The 14,890-nt window shown below is 31.7% G+C and overlaps 1 protein-coding gene across 1 annotated transcript in view; it reads left to right on the top strand.

Annotated features, from left to right (window-relative positions):
* The first annotated feature begins 1,462 nt into the window (after positions 1-1,462).
* LOC114326696 (poly [ADP-ribose] polymerase tankyrase) overlaps positions 1,463-14,890 on the top strand; it is a 117,302-nt gene continuing 103,874 nt past the window's right edge. The window contains exon 1 of the mRNA XM_050650151.1: positions 1,463-1,840. Coding sequence (XP_050506108.1) covers positions 1,651-1,840 — 190 coding nt within the window. The 5' untranslated portion in view covers positions 1,463-1,650. The remainder of the gene's footprint in view (positions 1,841-14,890) is intronic.

Here is a 14,890-nt window from a genome sequence, read left to right on the forward strand (position 1 = left end):
TTTTGTATATATCATGTTAGCTAATATTTATTTTGCTAACCTGAATATATGTACATATACTTTTATATACCTACACATTGTTTTATTACAATTAAGTTTAAAACATCTGAATAGTTTTGCTTCCCTTCCACTTCCCACAATAAAAATATTTTTAAACATATCAAAATAGCGTGTACCAATATATAAAGTCACTGCGCACGCTAAATAATGACGTCACTGGCTTGATTAAGTTTAATTCGCGTGTACCTAACTTTCTAATTTGCGTACACGTTAGCGTGTACCTAGACACAGCGTTATTTTATTACTGAGCTATTATTTTTATTTGTTAACCATGAGCGCTAAGTAAGGCGGCCGTCAGTGTGAGTGCAAGAGATGCACCATTAGACGGCCGGAATGGGAATGGTGCATCTCTTTTGCACTCACTATTGACGGCCGCCTATACGCAATTAGCGCTCTTTGTTAATAATTAAAAATAACAGCTTACTAACAAAATAATGACAAAAATTTCTTCAGGATCTTGTAGGGTGGACTTTAAACTTTGATTTGGTCATTTTCTAACTTTCATAGTAATAATTTTTAACTGAGTTATTAAGCCTTGGAAATGGCGATTTTCAAATATTAAATCGCGTATAACTCGACAACAATAAATTTTAGAGAAAAATCACAGGAGACCTTTTTTGCTTATAATGACCCAAAAAATCTAAAAAAAATGAACGAATTGAAAAAAATATTTTTTGAATTTGATTAAAAAAATTGTTAAACAATTATTTTCTGACCGCGGCACCTCCCGGCACTCTGTGCATTTGTTATAAGGAACTCTATTTTAGTAAGTTTGTGCAAAAAAATCGAATCGAAATAATTTACCTAACGGGGGCGACCATACAGCTTGGACTATACAACCGCGAGCAAGTCAAAATAATCGGACATCAATTGGACATTGCGAACCATTACGAACTTGGGTCTCCAGTTACGTTACGACTCCCTTCTCTTCGAGATGCGCAATACATTATCTTGTTTAGTATCATATCTTGGAGCATTGAATAAACTTTCGAATGAGCTATCACACGACCCCTATTCTCATTTAAAAAAATCATCGATTACGTCATCACGCCCAGATGAATGACGTCACTAGTATGATATATATGCCAAAAAATTATAATTTAAAAATAAAAATCGACCAGTTTCGGGATTTTTCTCCAGAGTTGCCCATTGTTGACAAAATAAATGTATTCCAACTCAAACGTCCTCACTGTATTTAGAATAATAATAATGAAAGAATCAACCAACATAGTAGTAGCTCTGAAGCGTAGAACTGAAATGCGTATTTCCGTATTTCTAATTTAGCGCCCAAAACTGCCAAATTTGTTCGTTACAACTTATTTCTTACGTTTACTGACATTTATCGATTCATTTAACTTAATTTGACATTCCAACATTTGTGTTGTGTCTGTGTCGCAAGAGACGTAACGTCATAACATCCTAAATATCCCCTCCTGAATTTACACAACAAAGCTGCAAAAAGTGTTATAAATGACTCAATAGAATCGATTAATTAGATCCATAATGTGCAACTTTCTAATTTAATTGTTTATAGAACAAGCTATTGAATAACAGTGATGGCCAAGTTGTGATAAATGTTTATATTTTGCTATGGCAAATAGACGTGATGTTTTGAAAACTTCAATGGATCCACTGCCAAATGCCAGTGACCCTTTAAGGGATCTATTTGAAGCCTGCAAAGTTGGAGATATTGCCAGGGTGCGGAAGTTAGTTACTCCCGTTACTGTGAATGCCAGGGATACTGCTGGAAGAAAGTCTACACCCCTTCATTTTGCAGCTGGTAAGTTAAATTACAACATTCTTCCCTGTACCTAATTTCATTACAAAAGAAGGAAGTATAAATGTCTGTTATAGTTAACAGGATGTGTAACAATGGCTAATATTAATATTCCTCTCATTATATTATATGGTGCAATTTATTAACACATTTTACTTATGTAAAGTAGGTAAATCAAAATGTAGATAATTATTTTTTGATAATTTGTAAGAATTCATATTTGTTTATATGGGCTACTCCACGAATATACACCTGTCTTGGATTATCGCGACAACGAATATTTTAGTGTGCAACATAAGAAGTGCGAAAATAAATGGCTCTAATAATTGTTCCAATAAACAACAATGTATTTTGCAATTTACTTCCGTTCTTCATCATTTGCACAGTAAAATATTCGTTGTCGCGATAATCCAAGATAGGCGTATGTTCGTGGAACAGGGTATATATACAAGTTTTGGTTCCAATAAATAAGTAAACACTAATTTTTATCTCTTAGATGCTAATCTTATTGTGATTAAGAAATAAGTTTTCTTGTCAGAAATTTTGTTATGTAGGTTATAATATTATAACTCCAATTAAATACAAATAAGGTTCATCACAAGCTCAACAACATCTGTTAAAGATTTTCATGTAAATGTTGTTCTAAATATTTATTTTTATTAATTAACTAGAGAATGCCTTTTTACAATATAATTTCAAATAAAAATATAAAGAATCCGAAACTACACCTTAATCCATGATTCTTTACCCATGTCAAACTCAATTTTGCAGAGGGCCATATATTAAATTCAGAATGTGTCGGCGGGCCAGATTCAAATAAAAAAAAATGTACTGAATTATTATAACATTTTATTTAATAGTATACTTATAATATACGGTTGTTAAAAATCATATCAAAGTTATAAAAGAGGGTAATTATTTTGAGCTCGAGGATCCAGATACCTGACTTCTCTTGTTTTTGACAAGCTCATTGATGTCAGGTATCATATTCGTTGTATTTATTTTAAGAATTGATTGGAGATGTTCATTTGTAAGTCTTGTGCGATGTTTGTTCTTATTTATTTTCATGACGGAAAACATCTGCTCACATAAATAGGTGCTACCAAACATGCACAGAATGCGTGCTGCATGCTTTTTTAATTCCGGGTAGTTATCCAAACTCTTGAAATATTGTGTATAAAATGTAAGTGCGTTAACCTCTTTAAATTTTTCTTTCAAAATACTGTCCGATTGAAGATCTATCAACTCCATTTGCAAATGAACTGGTGCCTGTGAAGCTTCAAAATTGAATGGAATGTTGAAAATTGGGAATTCCATTTCATTCATTTTGTGGAAGTCTTCAAAACGATTGTTGAATTCCGTGATAAGATTTTGCAGAAGTTGAGAATATTGATCCAATTTTTTTTGATCCACTGTGCCAAATGATTTTAAATGAGGGAAATGATCCAAAGTTTGATTTTTTACCTGATTTTCCCACAGCCTCAACTTTGTTTCAAAGGCTTGAATACATGAGTACATTTGAGTGACAATCAGATTTTTACCCTGTAACTTTACATTCAGATCAGTCAAGTGTTTATTCATATCTACCAAAAAGGCACAATCAACCCACCAGTCATTGTCATAATCAATTGGGTTGCCTTTTTCTAACATGAAAGCTTGAATAGAGTCACGTAATGCAAAAAATCTTTCTAAAACTACTCCTCGACTGAGCCAACGAACTTCGGTGAAATAAGGGACATCAGAAAACTTTTCGTCCAAATCTTGTAAAAACTGCCTGAACTGTCAGTGATTTAGAAATTTACTATTTTAATTATAGGTTGCATGACATTGTCCATTTTTAAATGTTTGGATGCCAATGATTCCTGGTGAATTATACAGTGAAATCCCACAAAATTTCCTGATGTTTTCTGTTTTAATTTAGTTACAACGCCCGAATGTTGGCCAACCATGGCAGGAGCGCCATCCGTAGTTGTGCTGCTAAGTATATTCCAATCGAGTCCATATTCTGCCATCAAATGCTCCAATGCAGAATAAATATCATTTGCTGTTGTAGTACCTGTCAATGGAACGCACTTTAATAGTTCTTCAGTTATTTCAAAGTTACTGTTAATACCTCGTATAAAAACAGCAAGTTGAGCTGTATCAACAGTATCAGTGCTCTCATCAACAGCCAGTGAAAAGTTTGTAAATTCCTTAATTTTCTCCTTCAGTTGAAGAACCAAATTTTGAGATAAATCATTTATTCTTGAAGCAACAGTGTTTCTTGACAGCGAAATATTTTGAATTATTGACTTTTGAAATGGAAATGAAACATCGGCAACTTTCAACATACAGTCTTTAATAAAATCACCATCAGTGAAAGGTTTTGATCTCTTCGCGATTTCTAATGCAATAATAAAACTTGATTTCAGGGCATCTTCGCTCTCAGTATTAGCTTTAGTAAACATCGATTGTTGACCTTGAAGTTTAGATTTTAAAGATGACAATCTGTCCATTCTTATTTTTTCAGTGTAACAATCGAATTTTGATTTATGATTCGTATCATAGTGTCTCTTCAAGTTAAACTCCTTACAAACAGCAACTGTTTGATTGCAAATCAAACACAGTGGTTTACCTTTCCATTCTATGAAAAAATATGCATTTTCCCATTTAGACTGAAAAACTCTACGTTCACTATCAACTTTACGTTTTTGTGACATTATGCCGAAATCATAACAAATATGGAACTCGACACAATTATGGATATTGCACACGCACGACACAAACAAATGTACAATACCTTCTCAACCACTACTTCGCAACTGACTCACGTGACACGTCGACGCACTTCTTTTATATGGATAAGGAAGGTTCTAGTCTAGACCACAGCATAATAAACGAACAGCAAGGACACTCCCTGATGCCGCCTTTGAAGTTGAAAAGTACAGAGTCGCCATTTTAAGCGTAGTACATATCAGTGGTGTTGCGATGACTGTGATGTGTTTGTTAAGTTAAGTTCGCAGTGTTGCCGATGTCACTATATATGAAATTATATTAAGCCACTGCTAAAATGATCGGATTTTGCCAAATTATGTTAAAATTTTTAATCTTGGTAGTTTCTAAGGATAATAAAAATACATTAAGAAAAAATTTATTTTATTCAAGCAATCGAGTGAAGTCTAAAAGCTCTAAAAAACATGATTCTTCTTTCTGTGACACATTGCGATCGCGGGCCGTATCTTTGACATGACTGATTTAAAGGATACAAAATAAGTCAGAAATCTATTATACGCAACAGTAAGTGACAGAAAGTGACTACTGTTCCAATCACAGATTATATTATAAATTTTGATGTTATAAAATAAATAGAATTTAAAGTTTTGGTGCAGAATTACAGCTACATTTGAAGTAGCTTATAAATTATTTTAATATCATTAGAGATATTAGATATTTGTTATAATATAAATATTTGAAAATAAAATATTTTCTGTTTGTTATTTATTTCACTTTTACGGAAATTTAAACAAAACCATTCCTTAACAACTGTGAATGAGGATAACTTTGTATATGTTCCACTTGTTCCATGTATCTAAGTTTGGGTCTTCCCTTTGATCTTCTCCCTACTGGTGTTTGCCTCATTATATGTTTTGGTGTTTCGGTCTCCAACATCCGTTCAACACGAATGGCGAAATAAAATACACTTATTATAAAATTTCTTTATATTATATAAATACACTTTAAATACACAACTCCAGTATAAAATTAGTTGTGAAAATGACTGTTGCTTTAATATAAATAACTTCTCATTGCTATTTTATATTTAATTACGTGACTAAAGGTTATAAACCAAGGCCAGAATCAGAACAAAAAAAAACTTCTAATTGCAAAAACAGGATAAAACACAGCAAAAATCCAACAAACTGACAGTGATAACTAAACAAACCAGAAACGTCACAAATTACATATACTTAAAATCAAAAAACGTCCCTCTTCTCTTTTCTCAAAAATCATCTCTTTTCGATGTACTGACTCTAGAGCATTTATAAAAATAACATGTCTTTACTTAATAACAGGCCTTATGCGGTATCTGGTTTGTCTTTAGTTTCAACATCATCATCAGTAGCTCGACAACCTGGTCCTGGCTTGTTCTAGGATTTTCCGCCATTCTGTTCTGTTCCTTGCTTTGTTCTTCCAGTGGGTAATCTCAAGTGTTTTCAGATCTTGTTCCACTTGTTCAGTGTATCTAAGTTTGGGTCTTCCCTTTGATCTTCTCCCTACTGGTGTTTGCCTCATTATATGTTTTGGTGTTTCGGTCTCCAACATCCATTCAACACGGCCCATCCAGCGCAGACATCTGATCTTTATGGATGTTATGATGTCGGGTTCGTTGTATGCTGCGTGTAGTTCAAAATTATATCTTCTGCACATATGTCATTTTCTTTTACCCACTTATATATGTGTCTAAGGATTTTTCGTTCAAACGTACCTAATAAGTTCTCATCACTTTTCTATAGTGTCCATGTCTCTGATCCATATACAGGGTGTCCCCGAAAATAGTGCGTTCCTTTAAGGTATGGATATAATACACAATTTAGAACAAAAAAGTCCTATAACATTTTTTTCTAAAGTTAACCGTTTCCAAGAAAAAAATTGCATTGTTCTTCATATAAGTGAATTTTTATTTTGAGGTGTTATTTTTGGGGTTGTTTACATTGTAGGTACGTACCTTCAAAATAATGGATATGGGTTTGGTTGATATTTACATTATTTTACCTACCAGATGCAACTGACCTACAAACCTAGGTTATTCATGTTCAGTGACCCAAAAAACCACTGACTAACAAAATCTTCCGTTAATCTACTGATTTTTACATGTTTATGCACTTTTTTTTTTTTTTTTTTGAGTGAATTTGATGGCCTTGGCCGAGCCAATTAGCCAGACATTTTGTTATTTTAAAAACAAACAAATTTGATTTTTCAATCAGAGGAATTTTTTCTGTATTTCTAACTCTAAATACATAACAAACTAACATTATTATCTACAATTATTATCTAAATAATACTCTGTTTTGGTTGTTCATTTTTTTTTGTAAATTTTTATTTTTTTTTTGTATTTTTTTTTGCATTTTTTTTATATTGTTAATTTGTTTTTTTTATTAATTTTTTTATTGTTATTTTTTATAAATTGTTTTTTTTACTACGCTAAGACGTAAACCCGATTCATCCTCGCGGAGGTTTACATCTTCTTAGTTTTTTTTTTGCATTTTTTATTTTTTTTTTTGCATATTTTATTTTTTTTTTATTTTTTTTTTCTTTTCTTTTTCACTTTTTTTTTGGTTCTTTTCTTTTTTCAATTATAATATACAATAATTACTTAAATCTACAGGATTTAAAACAAAATAACAACAAAACAAACATGTTTGTTTTGTTTTAACAAACATGCCTGCTTTGTTTTAACAAAATTTCTTAAATACAGGGTAAATTTTATTGCTACAATCTATATTTACAATTTTTGATATGTTCGTAAATTGTTTTTAATATATTAATCTCTTCAGAAAAAATCAAATTGTTCAGATAGACGGGAAGTGGAATTTTTAATATATTAAGATTATCATAAAATTTGTTTATATTTACTGATTGATGTGAACATTCGAGGAGAATATGTAGTAGATTACCTTCTTTTCCACACTCACAGTTAGGTGACTCTGTGAGACCCAGACTGTACATATGAAGGGGGGTAAGAGCATGATTACATCTCAATCTATTTATAACTCTTATGAAATGGCGATTTGATACAGAATGAAACCATCTTTTAATGGGAATTTCAGGTCGCATTTGTTTGTAATTACTACCAGTTCTCGTGTTTCGATAATACCTTTGCCAATTTTCTTTTTGGTGTCGTCTACTAATAATATCAATATCCGAAATGGGTAGTAAGTTCATGGGAAGTTCTTCGCCTATTTCTAGGGCGGATTTGGCTAGCCTGTCTACTATTTCGTTACCCCTAATGCCTGCGTGTCCCTTTATCCATGATATAATGATGTTTTTTCCTAAATTTGCAATTTTATTATAAAGAGTCATAATTTCCAGTTCTATATGATTGAGCTGTTGGTACTTATGTACGTTAGTTAGTCTATCAACGACACTCTTACTGTCTGTAAATATTATGCAGCTATAGGGTTCGTTACTAAATATGTGTCTTAAAGCAAAAAGTATCGCTATCATTTCAGCGGTGTATATCGATGATTCACAAGGCAATTTGAATAATTTTTTAAATCCACTTTGAATATTGATTATTGCACATCCTACTTTGTTTTGTACTTTGGATCCATCTGTATAGTAAAACTGATAATGTGGCCATTTATGAAGTATAAATGATTGAAAAACGGCTGGATTTAAATTAATATCCATAAAAAAAGTATTAATTTGTTTTGAGAAAATTTCTTCTAATACATGGGAATACATAGGTGAAACTTGATTTTCATAAGTATAGAAAGTACTTCGGTATTGAGATATTTTCAAGTAACTATCTACAAGAAGGGGACATTTTTTCTTTGTCCAATATTTATGAGTTAGATCTAAAATTGATAACTTATGTATATCCTGCAGATAGTTTGTATTTTTTCCTATAGCTCTAGTAATAAATTTATCACTTAAAAACTGTCGTCGAAATTCCAGGGGTGGTTCTATCGCCTCAACTTCCATTATATTAACGGGTGTAGACTTCAAATATCCAAGACAAAGTCGAAGACATTTATTTTTTTGTATTTCTAATTTATTCAAATGTGTGTTTGCAGCAGTTCCATACAGATGACAACTGTAATCGAAAATAGGACAAATCATAGTACGGTAAAATAAAAGTGCTATATTTGGATCGGCACCCCAATTAGTTCTACAAAAGGCTCGTAGAATATTCATTGCATTTTCAGACTTTTTTATGATATGATGCATGTGATCCTTCCATAGAAGTTTTCTATCCAAATAAGTACCGAGATATTTTATACAATTTTTAATAGGATATTGAATTTGACCTACTGCCAAATGACCTTGTGGAATTTGACGATTTCTGGAGAAAATGCAAATTTCTGTTTTAGATTCTGATATTGCTAAACCAATATTTTGATAGTGATTAAGAACAGCCTTAATTGAGACATTAAAATTATTTTTACATATATCCAATGATTTGTGGGATGTGTAAACTACTACATCATCAGCATATTGAATAATCTTTGTTGTGCTATTAATACAATTTTCTAAATCAATATTATATAAAATATATAACATTGGACTTAATATGCTACCCTGTGGTAGTCCTATATTTGTAAGACGTGGAGTGGAGATGGAATTGTTGATTTTTAAAACCGTCCATCTATTAGTGTACAGTGTCCTCAGAAATCTAGCTAAGTTGATGGGAAAACCAATGTCTACTAGTTTTTTATACATAATGTCCAAATTAACGGTATCGAATGCAGAAGAGACATCTAGAAAAGCAGCCATAGTATACGCATTATCAGTAAAGTTTATTAGTATAGATGAGACTAAGGAAGTTATCGCATCTTGAGTTGATTTTGATTTTCGAAATCCATATTGAGATTTTGGGAAAATATCTTCTTGCTCTAACCAGTGTTCAATTCTATTTTTTATTAATCTTTCTAACGTCTTTAGGAAGCAAGAAGCTAGGGATATTGGTCTATATGAACTATAAGAATTTTCTGGTTTTCCAGGTTTTTTAATAGGTATTAGAATATATTCCTTCCAACTCTCTGGAATTTGTGACGTGTCATTCCAAATTTCATTAAAAATATGTAATAATGATATTTTATATTGAAGTGGTATATGGTATATCATGGAATATGAAATATTGTCTTTACCTGGAGCACTGCTATTTTGTTGACTAAGTACTCGATCTAACTCCCACAATTTAAATGGTTGTTCTAAGCCAAACTTATCCCATGAAACTGTTTCGCTGTATTCTGGAAAATATTGGGAAGGTACCCACTGAGGAGATATTTTATTATGAAATTCATCTAGCCAGCTTGAATTTGGATTTATTGGAAACTTGTTGGACTGTTTGCGGTTTTTAAAGGCGTTTACTTTCTTCCATACTTCACTGATTTTTGTTTTGGAGTTAAGGCTTTCGCAGTACTCTATCCAATTCTGTTTTTTCTTTTGCTTGAAGAGTTTTTTTGCGACAGCATCAAGTCTCTTAAATTCAAATAAATTATTCCTTGTAGGGTTTTGTTTATATTTTCCGTATGCAATTTTACGGTTATCAGCAGCAGTTTTACAACTTTCGCACCACCATTGGTTTGAGATTTGTTTCTTATGTATGACGTTAGATGAAAACTTCGGTATTGCTAAATTGGCTGCTTTATTGATGTTTGCTATTAACTGTTGATAATTACCGGGAGAATTTTCAGCTTCTAGTACAGAGGTATATAAGTCCCAATCGGCCTTGTTAAGATTCCAGATCTTATGAAAGTTTTCAGTTGGAGATGAAGTTGTATTATCTGTTTCCATGTTTATGATAATCGGAAGATGATTGGATCCATGAGGATCTTGTAAGACACTCCACGTTAAAAAATTTGAAAGATCTTGAGTACAAAATGTTAAGTCAATAGCAGATGGACTGTTACTAGTTGCTAATGTGGGCGACCCATCATTCAGACATATCAAATTACAATGATCAATACTTTCTAAAAGTTTTTTACCATAATTGTCTTCAATTTCACAGCCCCATGCGATACTGTGAGCATTAAAATCGCCACCAATAATAAAAGGCTTAGGAATATCTGTAAAGAATTCCAACCATTGTCTTTCAGATATCTGGGTTTTTGGTTCAATGTATACTGAGACAATAGTAATAGGATTTTTGTTTCGAAAAATTTGAACTGAAATACATTTATGAGTGAAAGGATGTCTATTTTTAAGATTTATTTCTTCACATCTTATGTTTGATTTTAATAAAATGGCAGTTCCACCATACCCGTCTGCACGATCTGATCTAAAGCAATTATAACCTTTAAAATTATAATAGTATTTTGATTTAAACCAGGTTTCTGAGAGTAATGCTATGGAAATTTGATTTTGATATAGCAGATATTCTAAATTTACTTTATTAGCTACTGCTGAACGACAATTCCATTGCAGCATATTCATATTTGTGATGTCTGCGAATTTGAAGACAAGGGTTGGTTTACATGATTACTAATTAATTGAACTATTTCTGACTCTGATACATTAAAATTATTTGTTTGTTTTATATTATTTATAATATTGAGAACTACTTCTAAAACTAAACTTATTGTTGAATTTAATTCCTCTGATTGTGATTTTACTCCAACTGAGTTTTTTAAATAATGTTGACTATTAAAAATTCCTCCCGAGACAAAAGATGAGTTTGGTTGAGAAAGAATTTCTTGTCTTGAAATTTCAATGGGATTAGGGCTAATTGGCCTGTGCCTTTTGTTTGGGCTTGAAGATGTAGGAGAAGAAAACATGTAATTAGTAAAATTATTTTTATACGATTTGGGTTGTAAATTCTGGGTCTGCGAGAATTGTGGTTGAGAAGAATGAGACTGTATTATGCTAGATGGGGTAAGTCCAGATTGAATCCGTTGGGGATAATTTGTCGAGGAAATTACACTATTTTCCATGGCAGAGGTATTAAGAGCGACTATGTTGGCGTATGTATTTTTTGGGACCTGTTTATTTGCATCAAAGAAATTAACATTGGAAGAGCTCATGGTTTCCTTCACAATTTTTTGCCTTTTAAATTCTGGACAAGAAGATAAATTAGTTGTAAGGTGATTTCCTTGACAGCTAAAGCAACGTGGTAGGTAGTCAGTACTAGTACAATCTTTTGTGGTGTGGGATTCCTGACATTTACTACATCTCGGTCTACTTCTACACTGACTACCTAGGTGGCCGAAACGGAGGCAGTTATAACATAATAGTACTTTTTGTTTGTAGGGTTCTACTTCCTTAATAACCTTATTAATAGAAATATATTTTGGCAAAATTTGGGATTTAAAAGTAACAATGCAAGACTTAGTAGCAACATATTCTATTGACTTACCTTCATCTGTAATTTTTTCTACTTTACGGTTTATTCTTTTGACGTTAGAAACTTCAAAATTGCAATGTTGATCAAATGGTTTTATTTTACCTTTTATATACTCATCCGAAAAGTCTTGTTCAATATCTCTAATGACGCCCTGTCTATGGAGAATAAATTTTGGAATGTACAATACAAAGTTATTTTTAACAAAAATGTTATCGTTTTTATGAGTTATTAGAAAATTCGCTGATTTATAATCTTTTAACTTGATTCTAATCCTATTCCGACCTATAGAATCAATACTAATAATTTTGTTATCTATTTGCGGGAAGTTAGAGAGAATTATATCTCCAATTTTGAGAGCATTTAATTTGCCTTTGAATTCAGCTGTATTATTTTCAACATAAATATGGTATGGCCCTAAATCAGTACTTACATACACAAATTCCTCTCTTTCTTTTGACATAATATTGTCGATTTTATCATTTGTTGACGAATTTTGATTAATTAATAAATTATTATCAGTACTTACCGGATTATTTTCATTACAAATGTTATTTTTATTAAAGGTTGTCACCTGTCCGACTGGATAAATATCCATACTTACATCTTTAATTAAACTTATCTTTTTTTGAGGTATATCTGGGGGTACAGGGTCAGGGGGTTTCCCCCCGACTTGCAGGTCCATTTAATTGGTTTTGAACACTCTATCCAAACTTCCTTATATACCACCAAATTTGAACAACTATTTTAAGACACAATTTTAACCGGATATTGTTTAATTTGGTTTTACTCTTGCCGATAAACACGTCTGAATCGTAGGTGAACTACAGTAGAACTTTAATGAAAAAAAAAAAAACGCTAAAAACTAATATTTTCTTCGGAGAAATTTAAAATATTGGTTTTCACTTTTGACGTTTTTTTGACATTCGATGCACTTTTTGGTGCATTTGATGCACTGTAAATACAATTATGCATTTCCACCCATTTTTCTATTATAGACTTTTTTCCTGACATCATCCCAAACATAATGGAAAAAGATGTAAGTAAATAGATGCTGTATTTAAAAATTGATTTATTTTTTGCTAAATGCCTTGGTAGATAATGAAATAATTACACTTTTTAAAAAAAGACATTTTATATAATAAAACGTTTTTATTATTTATAGGAGAGATAATAAAATGCTTAATTTTCCAAAAATTACACATTACACTATCATATAAAAGTACTTTTTATAGTACACCCATACCTAGCTATACAGCCGCTCTGTATACGGCATTTTGCTATAACGGCCCTGTTCAATTACAGAACGGTTTCGATTTATGGCCTAAAATGTTTGGCTATAACGGCCCCATGTTGTCATTCTCGCGCAAACGCAATCTCGATGCACACTCTTTTCTATTTCCACTTGTTTATGCATAATTTGAAAATAAAATGAGATGAGGCCGCATCTAAATAATATCAATATTTTAAAGGGAGTTGTTGAGAAAGGTGGTTATAATATAAACCTGAACAAGTGTTTAACGTAGACGAAACAGGACTTTATTGGAAGCAAATGCCTGATCGCACGTGCATTTCAAAAACCGAAAAATCTGCGCTTGGTTATAAAATGGTCTAAAGAACTTTGCTACTTGGTGCAAATGCCACTGGTGATTTTAACCTAAAACCACTTCTAATATATTTGTCTGAAAATCCAAGGCCTATTACAAGACTAAATAAATAGCTATTTGTATAACAAGGGAGGAAAGTGCTACTTTTCCTCCCGAGAATGAAGTTTACTGCCCGATGCGTAGCGGAGGGCAGTAATCATTCAAGGGAGGAAAAGGCACTTTACTCCCATGTTATACATATGGTTTTTCCACCTTCCTCAAATAACAAGTCATTTTTTCATTTTTACTTAATTTATTTATGTAACTAACCAACAAAATATATTAAAACTAAAACCAACAAGTAGGTACAATATAACTGTCAACTGTCAAAAGTCAAATTATTAATGTAAACATTGTTAAATCAAAATAATAATTTACTGTTTTATACCATTCTGCAAAATACAGGGTGTTTTATAAATAAACGTTAAAATGTATAGATACTTACGTAATAGAAAATAGATATTGTACAGGGCGTCAATAAGTTATATTTCATGAATGAAATACCATGACGTCACTTTTACTTTTCCTCCCTAGGAAGGAAAAGTATAACTTTGCTCCCTACAATCAGGTCCTGAAAAGTATACTTTCGGTAGAGGTAGGTGGAAAAATCATTTACCCGTTATATGGAGATCCAACAAGAAAGCTTAAAATTTGTAGATTATATTTGGTTTTTGGAGCCTATTATTATTATTTTATAATTTTATATACCATTGTATGTGCTTTTTTTGTATGTCTTTTTGATTTAAATGGAATAAACAGATAAAATGCATTTTTACTGATAAACTATGTCACATATTTAACAAATTTGGAACCAATCCCATCAAATTTTTATGAATTTGTATTAGCATAATTGATTCGTTATACGGCATTTCGCTTTGCGGCCATGTTTCGTGGAACGTATCTAGTCCGTAAAGCGAGTTATGGGTGTACCACACGGTTTTGTTATATATAGGACACAACATGTTTCGAAAGAATAATTAACTTATATGAATTTTTAGTAGGTGTATTAACTGTTATAGTTATAATTCCAAAAATTACACTAGTAGAAAAAAAGTACTTTTTATAATACCACGGTTGTTTAAAATGATATACAGGGTGTTTGGTAGGTCGATGGAAATTTTTTAAGGGATAATAGAGGACGCCATTTGCAACATTTTTTGCTAATAATGTATCGCTCAAACTGTTAAGGTTTCTTTTGTTTTTTTAATTTATTTATTTATTTATTTATTTGAAACACGGGATAACCCCATTAACAGTTAAATTACAATACAATATCAGTTAGGGTTCAAAACATAAATTACCTATAGTGTAAAATCAATAACAAAAGTTACATTTAAAAAGTTCACTACATACTAAAATTGATTG

This window comes from Diabrotica virgifera, chromosome 5 (assembly GCF_917563875.1).
Source record: "Diabrotica virgifera virgifera chromosome 5, PGI_DIABVI_V3a".
Taxonomy (NCBI): domain Eukaryota; kingdom Metazoa; phylum Arthropoda; class Insecta; order Coleoptera; family Chrysomelidae; genus Diabrotica; species Diabrotica virgifera.